General features: G+C 45.2%; 1 protein-coding gene and 1 non-coding gene across 8 annotated transcripts in view; both read left to right on the top strand.

Moving 5' to 3' along the window:
• Window positions 1-14,465, top strand: part of SH3KBP1 (SH3 domain containing kinase binding protein 1) — a 346,613-nt gene that overhangs the window by 273,338 nt on the left and 58,810 nt on the right. For all 7 annotated transcript variants that reach the window (XM_032618709.1, XM_032618713.1, XM_032618712.1 and 4 more), the window contains one exon: window positions 1,137-1,244. In XM_032618709.1, the coding sequence (XP_032474600.1) occupies window positions 1,137-1,244 (108 nt within the window). The remainder of the gene's footprint in view (window positions 1-1,136; window positions 1,245-14,465) is intronic.
• TRNAE-CUC lies at window positions 12,189-12,260 on the top strand. Its single transcript has one exon. It is a non-coding gene; the product is annotated as a tRNA-Glu (tRNA).

Genomic DNA, 14,465 nt, shown 5'->3' with positions numbered 1-14,465 from the left:
CACTGGTATTGTGGAGGGCCATGAGTGCACCTCCGTGGGCCCTGAGCAGGAATTCCTCACTTTTCTGAGCATTTATTTTCAAAGTCCTCTGTGTTACTAGCATTTTTTGGAAAGCCTTCGCTCATTTCAGGCTTTAGCTGGAAATTGTTGACCACAGTCTGAGAATTGGGTTTTTACTCAAGGACCTGTACTTGACAGTGGTGTGTATGGTGTACATACACTGGGAAGGAAGAAATGCCCAAGTGAGGAGGTTTACAGCAGGACAGGTGGGTCTTGGATTGAGGTGGGAGAAGTGGAGTTGGACCCAGAGCACAAATGCGAGATATATTATCAGACTAGAGCAAATCAAACTTCCAAGCAGTTGGGGATGGGGAAAAATAGAGGCGGTTCTGTGGCATGAGGGTGAATGCCTGGGAGAGCCACGAGGCCATTAGGCTCAGCATGGAAGCTTGCAAAGGCTGAGCTCTCACTCTCTCCCTAGCACTTGGCACAGAGTAGGTGCTCAATAAACGTTTGACAAGTGAATGAACAGAATAGGGATTATTCAAAGGGAAGCAGTTTTGATCTGGAAGAATGAAGAGATTTATTCATTCATTTAGTGAGCAAACATTAAGTTCTGTGAGGTGGGGGGGAAGGACTCTTCATGATGACAGCTGTGCCCCATCAGCACGGAAAGGAGAGGGTACATTAATGAGCTTGCATACACTGTGAGTTTTCTTACGCTTGCCTGCCTGTCGCAAAGCCCTTCTTAATTTCGACAAGCTTTGTGACAGGCTAATCAGAGAGAACATTTGTGCGTGTGATGTTTTCTAACCCACGTTTTCAGTTAATGAAATAATTTTATTTCAGGAAAATGAAAATGAAGAAAATACGTATCCTCCTATCCTTAAGGGAAAAACAAAAGATCTTATTGATCTTAAGGCATCTACAGGCAACACTGGGTTTTGAATCCCAGCGGACAGCTCTAGCGCACTTAAGCTTTTGTTCTCCCGTCCGACTTTGGGGTTTGTGCTGATTTAGTCTTAGTAACCGTTGATAGCAGCCTCAAGGAAGGCTCCTCCATCTCTCTAGAAAGGGTGTCAGAGCTCCCTGTAGGGTGCTTACCCCATTTCTCACTCTGCTCTCCTGTTTCCTAGGACTGCATCGACGTAGGCTGGTGGGAAGGAGAGCTCAATGGCAGACGCGGAGTGTTCCCCGACAACTTCGTGAAGTTACTTCCTCCGGACTTTGAAAAGGAGGGGAATGTAAGTCTCTGTGGTTTGGATCTCAGTGCTCTGCCTGCTGTCAGAATTGTGGCTTCCATGATGGGGCTGGGGATGTGGGGTGGGGAAGTTTATTGTTGAAGAGCCCTGGCATTTTAGTTTCTTTGTTTTTTTTTCTTAATCAATTTATTTTATTTTATTTTTTTTGGCTGCGTTGGGTCTTCGTTGCTGCACGCGGGCTTTCTCTAGTTGCGGTGCGTGGGGGCTACTCTTCGTTGCGGTGCGTGGGCTTCTCACTGTGGTGGCTTCTCTTGTTGTGGAGCTTGGGCTCTAGGCATGTGGACTCAGTAGTTGTGGCTCATGGGCTCTAGAGTGCAGGCTCAGTAGCTGTGACACACGGGCTTAGTTGCTCCACAGCATGAGGGATCTTCCCGGACCAGGGCTCGAACCCGTGTCCCCTGCATTGGCAGGTGGATTCTTAACCACTGCGCCACCAGGGAAACCCCAGCATTTTAGTTTGATGGACCCGGGTTCTGAGCCCTCGGCTGTCCCATACCTGATATGTGTGAACAAGTCCATTAACTTCCACAAGCCCCAGTTTCCTCATCAGTGCGCCTTATTCTAAGGGTTGTTGTGTGACTAAACCAGGTAATGTGGGTAAAGCACTTGGTGTAGTACCTGGAATGTCTAAGCGCCCAAATAAACAGCAAGAACCATTAGGTGCTCCATTAGTAAGTGGATGGCCTGCATCCTGCATAGCGTGTCCTTGGGGGTAAAGTGGCCAATATTGTGGAAGTGGCTGAAAAGCACGTTGTTAAGCTGAGGAGACAGGGTGAGGCCCACTAAGCTTCCTAACTCTGTGTGTGTGGGGTGTGTGTGTGTGTGTGTGTGTGTGTGTGTGTGTGTATGTATGTGGACATGAATACACATGCATGCCCGTGTGTGTCTATATATATATATATATATATATATATATATATATATACACACCTCTGATCTGTGCTTTCTTTCTTTGTGGGAACCCATTTTACAACGCTGTGGTTTAAATGAGCCAGTCCATCTTTGTTCGCCTCACGCCAGGCGTGTTGTTTCTCTGATGACAATGTAACAAAAAATGTTGAAAAGTTAGAAGCACTTTACATTCTAAGGGGGCAGCAGTTTGGTCTTTTCCAGCCAGTTCTACACCTCAGGGCTCTTTGGTCAGGCTTTCATGTGACTTCTGCCCACCTTTCCCAGCCTGCATTCTGTTCATGCCCATGGGGGCTCTATTACTGGACCATGAACCTTGACCCATCACCATTCCCATGGAGCTGAGGTTCGGGAAAGGTAACTACAGCACTGGTGGATTGGTTGCCAAGGATACTAAACAGCATTGATGGTGTATGCACTGCTTACATGAATGGATATGATTGTTCAAGGAGCCAGATGGTGTAGGTTCCCACCAAGATTATGGCCTGTAGGTTGGTTTGAAGCCAAGGGCTACACCTTTTAGGCTTTCTGATAGCTTTCTTTCTTGTATTGTTTAGCTGAAGGATGCTCTGTTCCACATCTGTTATTCTCTCTAGGAATTAAGTTTGAGGTTCAGAGAATCTATATTCTGCTTCCCAGTGTTTTCTAGATCACTGAGACTTACTGCTGGTCCGTGGACCACACTTTATCAGCATCACCTGAAGCTTGTTAGAAATGCTCTGACCCCACCCTAGACCTGGTGCCTCAGAACCTGCATTTTATCAAGATCCTCAGGTGATCTGTTTACACATTACAGTTTGGGAAGCTCTAGTGTAGATACAGGTATCTGTCTAAGTGATGACACCCCCACCTTCTAGTTTCCAGCCATATTTTCGGAGGAGAATAAATCCACAGAACAGAGAAGGGCTCACCGTTCAGTAAAGACATTTTCCACCAAGCAAAATCATTTGACCCATTTTTGTTGATAATGATTGCCGTGGTGGGTTATCAGCTGACAGAATTCATCCTCGAGAAAAACAGACGCTAGCACTTAGTAATGACTATATAGTAAATGTTTAAAACAGTAAGACACAGGAATGAGGTTTGGCAAACATTTATGGAGTGCGGTGGTTGTGACTCTAGGCTGCGGCATTGAATAGACTTGGACTTGAATCCTGGCCCTGTCACTTAGCTGTTCTGGTCAAGGTCAACTCATTGAATGTTTCCTCAGTACACTCAGCTCTCGGTATCTGCGGGTTCTGCGTCTGTGGATTCAATCAACCTTGAGTCAAAAATACTAAAAAATATATTTCAGGAAGTTCCTGAAAGTAAAACTTGAATTTCTTGAATTTGCTGTGCAATGACAACTGTTAACATAGCATTTACATTGTATTTGCAACCATTTATATAGCATTGACCTTGTATTAGATATTATAAGTAATCTAGAGATGACTTAAAGTATAGGGGAGGATGTGCATAGGTTATGTGCAAATACTTGCCCATTTTATATGAGGGACTTGAACTTCTGTGGAATTTGCTGTCTGCGGGGGGTACTGGAAGCAATCTCCCACAAATACTGAGTAACGACTGTGTCCTCATCTATAAAATTGCAAGAATAATCATACCTACCTTGTTAAACTGTTGAGAAGATTGACTGAGATGATGCATATGAATTCCTTAGCACAGCGCCTGGTCCTTTGCAAACGCCCCATACGTGTTAACTATTCTGGTCTTTGTAATAATGACTATTAGCACAAGTTTTAGCTGGAAGGCTCCAGCTAAAACATTCAGTAATGATAGAAATCTGACTCTGGTTCATCAGATCAGCACGGAGTTACCGTGGTGAGCTTCCCTGGGGATCCAGATGCATCTAAGAACTTTGATGAATAGCCTTTAAAAAGAAATCTAGTGCCTTCTAATATATATTTGCAGAGACAAGCAAGTACAGGATGGCATAACCTTCATGTCATTTTGCATATTTGGGAGGGGGAAGATCTGCTGCCCGACAGTGATGTTTTATGTTTATTCACTTTGTATCTGTTGGGTCCCTTCTTTGGGCTGGCTGCCGTGCTGGTTGATGGGAAGTGAAGAGGACACACATGGTCGCTGTCCTTGCGGGCTTAGTGTCGGGCAGCAGGGAGCCCCCCAGACTACCCGCTTCACCCTTCTCCCTCATCTTTGCGAGCCTGGTAAAAGGTGTTCACATCCAAAGCATTTGGATACCAAGACCTTCATGGTGATGCCTCTCCCTTCAGCCAAGGCATCTTAGCAAGCACGCCCTCCTACCAGACATTTGCCGCCCCCTTGGTCCTGATGGAAGTAGTATGATTTTGAAGGCTGAGGTAAAATCTGGATAATTCTTTTAACAAATGGGCAAAGCCTGTGGTTGCCTACGTTGTAGCACCCTGCCTTCTAGTCCCCAGCCATATTTCAGGGGGGCAATAAATTCACTCAAGTGAGAGAGACTCCATGGCATACTTTTCTAGAAGCTCTGCTCTGTTACATAAGGTATTACAGGAGGACTCCCGCTGAGAGAGTGACGTTGTCAGTGATGAGCGGACTCATCTTGGTTTGCTCAGAGGCATGCATGCTCTTTGGGGCCCGTGGGCATCTTTCCCACCCCAGACAGGCAACCACCATCTCTTTGATAGGTCTTTTAACCTTGTTCCTAAGAAGCAGAAAACTCAGTTTTAGGGAAACAGTAGTTATACCTGTCAGACAAAGTAATACCTACAGCTGAGAAGCAGTTGTATAATGTGACGTTTAGCTTTTAGCAGATTCAAAGTATTATATCCTTTTCGTCCCCTCTGGCCTATAAAACCTGCCAACCAGCTTTGCATTGGTTGTTACACCAGCCTTTAGAACTGCACCTGGAGTGTTGGTGAGTTCGTGACACCATGACTGGAGACAGGGCTGTTGTGTGCTGAGTTGACTGTGTAAAGATGATTAGAATCATTAACACAAATGCACTGTGTGAATGACAGAGTCTGAAACATTATTCTGCCATCAGTGTCAGCAGATGTCATCTTGTCTTGCCAGTAGCTGGGGTTGCAGTCATTCATCCAGAAAAGAGGACGATGTGTGATGATTAGGGTAGACAGGAGCAAACAGCATTATTCAACGGCAGACCTCTTGAATCAGTAGGCATCACCGAAGCATTCTGACGAAGCAGGTGTATTCTCTGCTCCGGTGCAGATTCAGGTGGTTACTACGGGGCCTTTTGGAACTCCTCGAGGTCTTTCTTTCAGAGGGTGCTCAGCACATTCTCTCTCACCGGGGTAGTAAAGACTTTGGGGCTTTTCCCCAAGATATTCCCAGAGAGCACCAGTCGATCTCTTGGTGCAGATTTTAGAGCAATTATATAAGCTATTTATGTGAGAACCTAGATTCAGTGGCTGCCTCTTTATTTTGAGCCTCGACAGTAAAATTGAATATTAGAATGGAAAGATTAAATATTCTGAGAGCTCTGATGAAGCGACGTGCATGCTTTGTTGTCAGGACTGAAGGAAAGCAGGGAACGTGGACTCTCTGAACTGCAGAAACAACATCTTCCTGTCATTAAAAAAAAAAAAAATAGAACAGGTATCCTGAAAGATGATGTTTCTGGACGACAGTGTTTTAAGAAAGTCTCAGGATCCAGTTCTTTTAAAAGAAAGTGTTCAGATCACCAGAAAATGGTACTGTCCTTGCATGCACTGATTTGAGGGGCTCTCGTGAGCTTGTGCCATGTTGAAAACCAGGGCATTGCTGAGATTCCCAGAGGCGTTTCCCCAGTGAATGCTCTACAGTGGAGGGTCTGTCTCTCGGCCTCAGGGATACAGAACCCTGCCCTCAAAGACTTCTAAGGATGCCTGTAACTGTGATGCAGGCTCACATTTGCAAACTCACAGAGACTTACCGGGGGAGCAGACTGGCAGCTTACTAATCGCAACAGGAACTGAAATGTCAGCCCATCGGAAGCACATAGGTCTGCCTGCCCTGGGCATTTGCTCCCTCTCAGCCTGATTCCTTAAAAGCCAGATTCTATAGGAAACCACATTTACTTGGTGATTTCCGGGAGAGCAAGGAATGAAAAGAAGAGGAGCTAGTTATTTTCACGAAGGGTCTAGCATGTCCAACTTGAGGCCCCCTCAGGCACCAGGGGGAAGAGTGAGCCAAGGGAACTGTATCTTGAGTTCACCTAAGCCCAGAGGATGCTGGCAAGAGCCCCGCACCTGTGACCTCAGCAACTCTCCATTTTTTTCTCTTTTCATGGCTGATCAGCCCCTTGCCATCCATTGTCCATCTCCAGACATACCGCGGTTCAATCAAATAGATTTCCCACATTCTCCATTACAGTTGAGTGCCAACCTTAAGATTGTTCGGCGGGAGTTTTGTACGTTCCAGACTTTTATAGGAAAGGATGTATCTTTTTTTTTGACATTTATCATGGTTTATTTTATTTTTTAATACATGTTTGCTTTTTTTAACATCTTTATTGGAGTATAATTGCTTTACAGTGGTATGTTAGTTTCTGCTGTATCACAAAGTGAATCAGCTATATGTATACATATATCCCCACATCCCCTCCCTCTTGCGTCTCCCTCCCTCCCTCCCTATCCCACCCCTCTAGGTGGTCACAAAGCACCGAGCTGATCTCCCTGTGCTATGCGGCTGCTTCCCACTAGCTCTCTGTTTTACATTTGGTAGTGTATATATGTCCATACCACTCTCTCACTTCGTCCCAGCTTACCCTTCCCCCTCCCCGTGTCCTCAAGTCCATTCTCTAGTAGGTCTGTGTCTTTATTCTTGTCCTGCCCATAGGTCCTTCAGAACCATTTTTTTTCTTTAGATTCCATATATATGTGTTACCATACGGTATTTGTTTTTCTCTTTCTGACTTCACTCTGTATGACAATCTCTAGGTCCATCCACCTCACTACAAATAACTCAATTCCGTCTCTTTTTATGGCTGAGTAATATTCCATTGTATATATGTGCCACATCTTCTTTATCCATTCATCTGTCGATGGACACTTGGGTTGCTTCCACGTCATGGCTATTGTAAATAGAGCTGCATTGTGGTCCATGACTCTTTTTGAATTATGGTTTTCTCAGGGTATATGCCCAGTAGTGGGATTGCTGCGTTGTATGGTAGCTCTATTTTTAGTTTTTTAAGGAACCTCCATAGTATTCTCCATAGTGGCTGTATCAATTTACATTCCCACCAACAGTGCAAGAGGGCTCCCTTTTCTCCACACCCTCTCCAGCATTTATTGTTTGTAGATTTTTTGATGATGGCCATTCTGACCAGTGTGAGGTGATACCTCACTGTAGTTTTGATTTGCATTTCTCTAATGATTAGTGATGTTGAGCATCCTTTCATGTGTTTGTCGGCAATCTGTATATCTTCTTTGGAGAAATGTCTGTTTAGGTATTCTGCCCATTTTTGGATTGGGTTGTCTGTTTTTTTGATATTGAGCTGCATGAGCTGCTTGTAAATTTTGGAGATTAATCCTTTGTCATTTGCTTTGTTTGCAAATATTTTCTCCCATTCTGAGGGTTGTCTTTTCGTCTTCTTTATGGTTTCCTTTGCTATGCAAAAGCTTTTAAGTTTCATTAGGTCCCATGTGTTTATTTTTGTTTTTATTTCCATTTCTCTAGGAGGTGGGTCAAAAAGGATCTTGCTGTGACGTATGTCATAGAGTGTTCTGCCCATGTTTTCCTCTAAGAGTTTTACAGTGTCTGGCCTTACATTTAGGTCTTTAATCCACTTTGAGTTTGTTTTTGTGTATGGTGTTAGGGAGTGTTCTAATTTCATTCTTTTACATGTAGCTGTCCAGTTTTCCCAGTACCACTTATTGAAGAGGCTGTCTTTTCTCTATTGTATATTCTTGCCTCCTTTATCAAAGATAAGGTGACCATATGTGTGTGGGTTTATCTCCTGGCTTTCTATCCTATTCCACTGTTCTATATTTCTGTTTTTGTGCCAGTACCATACTGTCTTGATTACTGTAGCTTTGCAGTATAGTCTGAAGTCTGGGAGCCTGATTCCTCCAGCTCCTTTTTTCTTTCTCAAGATTGCTTTGGCTATTCGGGGTCTTTTGTGTTTCCATACAAATTGTGATATTTTTTGTTCTAGTTCTGTGGAAAATGTTATTGGTAGTTTGATAGGGATTGCACTGAATCTGTAGATTGCTTTGGGTGGTAGAGTCATTTTCACAATGTTGATTCTTCCAATCCAAGAACATGGTATATCTCTCCATCTGTTTGTATCATCTTTAATTTCTTTCATCAGTGTCTTATAGTTTTCTGCATACAGGTCTTTTGTCTCCTTAGGTAGGTACTCCTAGGTATTTTATTCTTTTTGTTGCAGTGGTAAATGGGAGTGTTTCCTTAATTTCTCTTTCAGATTTTTCATCATTAATGTATAGGAATGCAAGAGATTTCTGTGCATTAATTTTGTATCTTGCTACATTACCAAATTCCTTGATTAGTTCTAGTAGTTTCCTGGTAGCATCTTTAGGGTTCTCTATGTATAGTATCATGTCATCTGCAAACAGTGACAGTTTTACCTGTTTTCCGATTTGAATTCCTTTCATTTCTTTTTCTTCTCTGATTGCTGTGGCTAAGACATCCAAAACTATGTTGAATAATAAGGGTGAGAGTGGGAAACCTGGTCTTGTTCCTGATCTCAGTGGAAATGGTTTCAGTTTTTCACCATTGAGAATGATGTTGGCTCTGGGTTTGTCACATATGGCCTTTATTACATTGAGGTAAGTTACCTCTTTGCCTAGGAAAGGATGTCGCTTGCTTGATTCCCGTAATGGCTAATCCACTGTAGGTAAATTTTGCTGATTTAACTCAGACCACATTCTCTTTACTAAGTTCTAAGGAGGCCCCTTACCTTAGTCCCCATCATCTGACAACCCAGTTATGGCACTGTCCTCGGCCAAAATTTTCTTTGTTCCTAGTCACGTCCTTCAGCCTTTTGAGAACCACTCTTCTTCTCATTTTCGAAGATGCCGATCAGTTATTTTCCTGTTTTTAGTATTCTGAAAAGGAACAAATTTGTGCTTATAATAAGCAACATTATGAATAAAACTCACCTTTGACATTATTTGTCTGTACATTTAATTTTCTGGGTAATTTCACCTGCAGAGATGGGGATTGTCAAGGTGTTGATATTGCCCAAGTATGGCCTAATGACAGAGCCCCAGCTGAGTTTCCCTGACATGGCCTGGATGGCACTCCTTCTCCCTTCTCTGTTGGTACTTATAGCCTTTACTCTCCCAACTGAGCACCTCATTCAATATACGCTTGCCTGAAGTGATTCTCTCTCATCATGCCATCTGAACCGTAATCTCTTTGAAGGCAGACCTGCGTCCCAAGCTTCTCCTTCATAGGGTCTAACAGTGTGTGTCTTAGTTCAGGCTGGTATAACAGAATACCATAGACTAGATGCCTTACAAACAACAGAAATTTCCCACACTTTTGGAAGCTAGGAAGTCCAAGATTTGGCATCTAGTGAGGGCTCACTTCCTGGTTCATCGATAGCTGTCTTCCTGCTGTGTCCTCGCGGTGAGGGAACTCTCCGGGGTCTCCTTTATAAGGGCAGTAATCTCATTCATGAGAGCTCCACCCTCATGACCTAATCTCTTCCCAAAAGCCCCATCTCCAAACACCACCACATTGGGGATTAGGTTTCAACATAAGAATTTTGTGTCCATTCAGTGGACAAATATTCAGTCCTTAGCAGCATGCTTGGTATATGGTTGGCACTCAGGAATCCCTTGTCCTTTGGTCATTTGGTGACAAGGTGTACCTTCCTTTCCCTCTGTTCCTCCCCTCTTACTAGCTGCTCGCTCCTGTGATAGTATGAAAGAGGAGCAAGAGTAGAGGGAGGGGCAGAAAGAAGCCAGGTCCCTTGTCAGATTTGTCTTCCCAGACAAAGGGGGGCCCAGATCCATCCATCCGCGTGTGAGGTCTGGGCATGGAGTCGAGGCACCACTTTCAGGGTGGGGTAGATGGCATGGAGAGGTAAGCCAAGGGAGTGAACTGAGAGAGCATCTTAGAGAGAAGCCGAACACCAAAGCCTGGGTGACCGCCCGACAGGCTGGCAGTCTAGATGGGTCCAGCCAAGAGGGAGACCATGCATGTAGGCCACCAGCCCGGAGGCCAAGGAGAGGAAGAGAGAGAGACCCTGCCAAGAGCAGGTTTTGTGGTAGCCCCCGGTGATCTCCTGTGCTGGGAACTCTGTAGGGTGCAGAGGGGCATAGCCCCAGGTGCACTCTTCAAACGTGCTGCCAATCCACCAGGGACAGGAGGGAAAAGGGCAGAGTGGAGGCCCCTATGTGTTTCTAGAGCCATGAGGGGTACCCTGGTCAGGAACTGTCCGTTTGTGTCCTCTGTCCGGCCTCACACAGAGACACCTCCAGAGAACTTAGCTAGATGCCTGGAGGAGGGCTTCCCAAGACTCAAAATCAAGGTGAAAATTGCTTCCAGAACCTTACCATGTTCCTCTCACAAAGCCCCCTGAAGGGTTCCAGCCATGAGGAGTCTGCTCCTCTGGTTATTTTCAACAAGTCACATGTCTGGGCCCAGAGCTCTGAAGGCAAACTGGCTTGAGAGGCCAAGTGGCAAATCCTAATTCCTGCCAGGGAGGACAGTTGAGCCAGCTGACGTGCTCCTTCGCTTGGGGCTGGCCAGAGTTGCCAAACAAAGGGCAGAATCAGTTATGAAATCCTTTAGCAGGAAGCAAAACTTGCCTTCCTGCTGTCTTCACTCCAGAACATTCAGATCTATTTCCTTCCCGGTAATAACGGTAAGAAAGGAAATCTAGTCCATATATCCTTTGAAGGATGGTGTTTGCTTCTGTGTCCAAGCCAACAGATCTACACGCAGGGAAATGCACATGTACGGGCACCCAGGCCTGTGTGCCCTGCACGTGTGAAGACCATGGAAGACATTCTGCTCTCCCAGAAATCAGAAAACGTTCGCCCATTGACTTTCTTAAGAACACTTTCATGTTTTGCCAGTCTGAACACTGAGCGATGTGAGTTCTGGGGCCATTTTAGCTCCCACCTAGCTGTTAACACGGCCCCCTCTAGGCCTCAGTTTTCTCAGCTTAAAGGGGACCCTCTGACGTCCTCTGTTCTTAGCACCGACCTGGCAGTTGAGCAGGATGACGCCACCTGGGCCTAGAGCTGGAGTGTTTTATTTTCACTGTGGAGGGAGGAGAATAAATAGAACAAGTGCCTCTAAAAAATTCATGACTTATAAAAAGAAACGAAATTGAGTTATTTGTAGTGAGGTGCATGGACCTAGAGTCTGTCATACAGAGTGAAGTAAGTCAGAAAGAGAAAAACAAATCCCGTATGCTAACACATATATATGGAATCTAAAGAAAGAAAAAAAGGTCATGAAGAACCTAGGGGTAAGATGGGAATAAAGACACAGACCTACTAGAGCATGGACTTGAGGATATGGGGAGGGGGAAGGGTAAGCTGTGACAAAGCGAGAGAGTGGCATGGCCATACATACACTACCAAACGTAAAATAGCTAGCTAGTGGGAAGCAGCCGCATAGCACAGGGAGATCAGCTAGGTGTTTTGTGACCACCTAGAGGGGTGGGATAGGGAGGGTGGGAGGGAGACGCAAGAGGGAAGAGATATGGGGATATACATATATATACGTATAGCTGATTCACTTTGTTATAAAGCAGAAACTAACACACCATTGTAAAGCAATTATAGTCCAATAAAGATGTTAAAACAAATTCATGACAAAATACTTGACTGAGGTGAAAGGATGTTTCTGTCTGCGTACCTGCAGGAGCTAGTTAATGCTGGTAAATTCAACAGAGAAAGCGTTGACCTACTGCTTAACCTGGAAAATCAATTGCGTGATGTGCTTATGTCTTTTTGTTTGAGAATCATGAACTCCCATAATGAATTTTCTACTGCCACATTTTTGCTACCGATTTACCCACTCTGCCTTCTCAGTTCTCACTGCCCTGTCTTCCTGTGGCATTAAAAGAAAAAAAAAAATCAGGGGAATTCCCTGGTGGTGCAATGGTTAGAACTCGGTGCTCTCACTGCTGGGGCCCAGGTTCGATTCCTGGCTGGGGAAGTAAGATCCCGTGAGCTGCGAGGCACAACCGAAAAAATGAAAAAGAAAAGAAAAAAGATCATTGTCAGCTCATGTGAATACTTTATTAATCGTTTGTGGAGTGGCCTAGAGCTACAGGGAGCCCTGACCCTGGTTTTTGTTCCAAATTACCTTAAAAGACATCTGCTTTGAAAAATGTGGCATCATTTCTCATCCAAGGAGGCAGGAAGGCTAAGTTTGATGGAATCAGGGCCAAAGTCAGTCAAGGAAAAAAAAAAAAAACAACAAGCAGGACAACTTGTAAACCTCCTCTGCTACTAAGCAAAGCAGGCACCTGGCCAGCGTTGATCAGGCCTGGTGAATGCTAGCCAGGCAGCTCACAAACCGCTGCTTCCTTTCCAAACTGCCCCACCTGCCTCCGCAGCTGCTAGGGCTCCCGACACAGCCTCACACCCCTGCCTGCTTCCTCCGCCCTCCGAGCAGGCACTTGGCATGACCACGCTCTCCACACGCTGTTGGGGAGCACAATACTTCCCGTCCCCTCTCTCGGTGCCCCTCCGCCCTGCCCTGTTGCATTTCGTGTATTACATGCCAAATCTGACACAACACTAAGGGTTTTTTCTTCCCTGCACAGTAATCTTGGAAAATATGATGACTTGTAGTTGTCTTTTTTTATTTGAGGCCTTGTGGTTTGAGGCAAGGTCGCTGGGGGAGCGGCCTCAGTAAGAGGAGGCTCATGTGAAATTGGTTAGAAAAATGTTCCAACAACTGAGAGTGAGGAAGCCGTCCAGGGGGTGGGCATTGCTGGGGCTGAGCTGGGAAGAATTAGGCCACGGGGTGTTGGCAGTTTCCTGCATAAGAAATTACTCTGATCCAGAGGTAAAGGAAGGTTAATTGGCAGAGTTTCAACTTCATTAGGTAAACACAGATCTGCCCCCAGTCTAATTTCTACAAAGACAGAGAAGAGAGGAAGGAAAAAGGAGTCAGGGTAGAGAGCTGGAAGGGACTGGCAACAGGGGAAGAGTCGTAAGCTCTGGGTGGAGGGCCTGTACCCATGCGGAGGTGGCCCTTGGAGCGTCCTTCTTTCTTTTTTTTTATAATGAAGTTTGGATGCATATAGACAGTACAGAAAAATATTAAGAAGGAAACACATATGCACTCATAATCCTACAAGAGATCAGCCCTATAAATTTCTTTCTTTCCAGTCTTTTTCCCTTTCTGAATATATTGTAACATGGTTGAGCTCATACTGGAGCTGCAATTCAATACCCCTTTTTTTCCCCCTTAATGTTGACATACTACAGTTTCTTGTGCTTTTGTAAACTCTGTGTGGTTTATGGCCGTGAGATGGTTTGTCTTGTGGATGCCCTCTGGCAGGATGGCCCCTTCACAGTGGTTAAGAGCATTCCTGTGGGGCAGATAGCCCTGGACTGGACTCTTGGCCCCCTGCCCCGTTTACTAGCCTGGTGACTTGGGGAAATGACTTCATCTCTTGAAGCCTCAATTATTTCATCTGCAAAATGGGCATAATAATATCACTCCTTATAGAGTTGTCACGAGGATTGGGCAAGGCAGTGCTTACTGACTCCCTCTGTGAAACCGCCTCCTCCTAAGACGGAAGTAATATTATTGTTTTACAGATGAGAAATTTCGTCTAGGTGAGGTCACTTGCCCAGGGTCCACGGCTAAAACCTGAGCCAGGATGTGTAACGGCAGCCACATTCTGAATCCCCGCCTCTTGCCCACCATATTATACTCTTACTTGGGGTCACTTGGCCAAATCACCCAACTAGTAAAGAGCAGAGTCGAAATGTCAGGTCCAGAGCCTACGTGCTGTGATGCTCCCTGAGACAGTTCTCTGTGGGTCTCGTATTCTGTGGGTTTTACTTAAAACCATTTCTTCCTGTGTCCTGGTACTGCATCAGGCACCGGGAGGCACTGGTGGGTCGGGCTGAGGATGGTCGGGTGCTTTTGCTGGTCACATCAGTACTTTTTCAGCATGCAGAAGAGAGTCCATGGAGCTTTTTTAAAGTCACAAGTATATGATACCCAGAGAGGGTCAGGACAGGGGTCAGCAGCAACATGGATCATATGCTCAAACCCTCCCCATTTCCAACTTTCCTTAATGATGTTGATGATGAGATGTTTCTCTCCTTGCCTTTGGTCCCCTTTTCCCCTGTGCAAGAATGGTGCCCAAGAACTGTGCCCTGGCTGGACTCTCGGCCC

The sequence above is a fragment of the Phocoena sinus genome, chromosome X, assembly GCF_008692025.1.
Source record: "Phocoena sinus isolate mPhoSin1 chromosome X, mPhoSin1.pri, whole genome shotgun sequence".
NCBI classification, from domain to species: domain Eukaryota; kingdom Metazoa; phylum Chordata; class Mammalia; order Artiodactyla; family Phocoenidae; genus Phocoena; species Phocoena sinus.
This window is presented reverse-complemented; position numbering and strand designations above follow the sequence as displayed.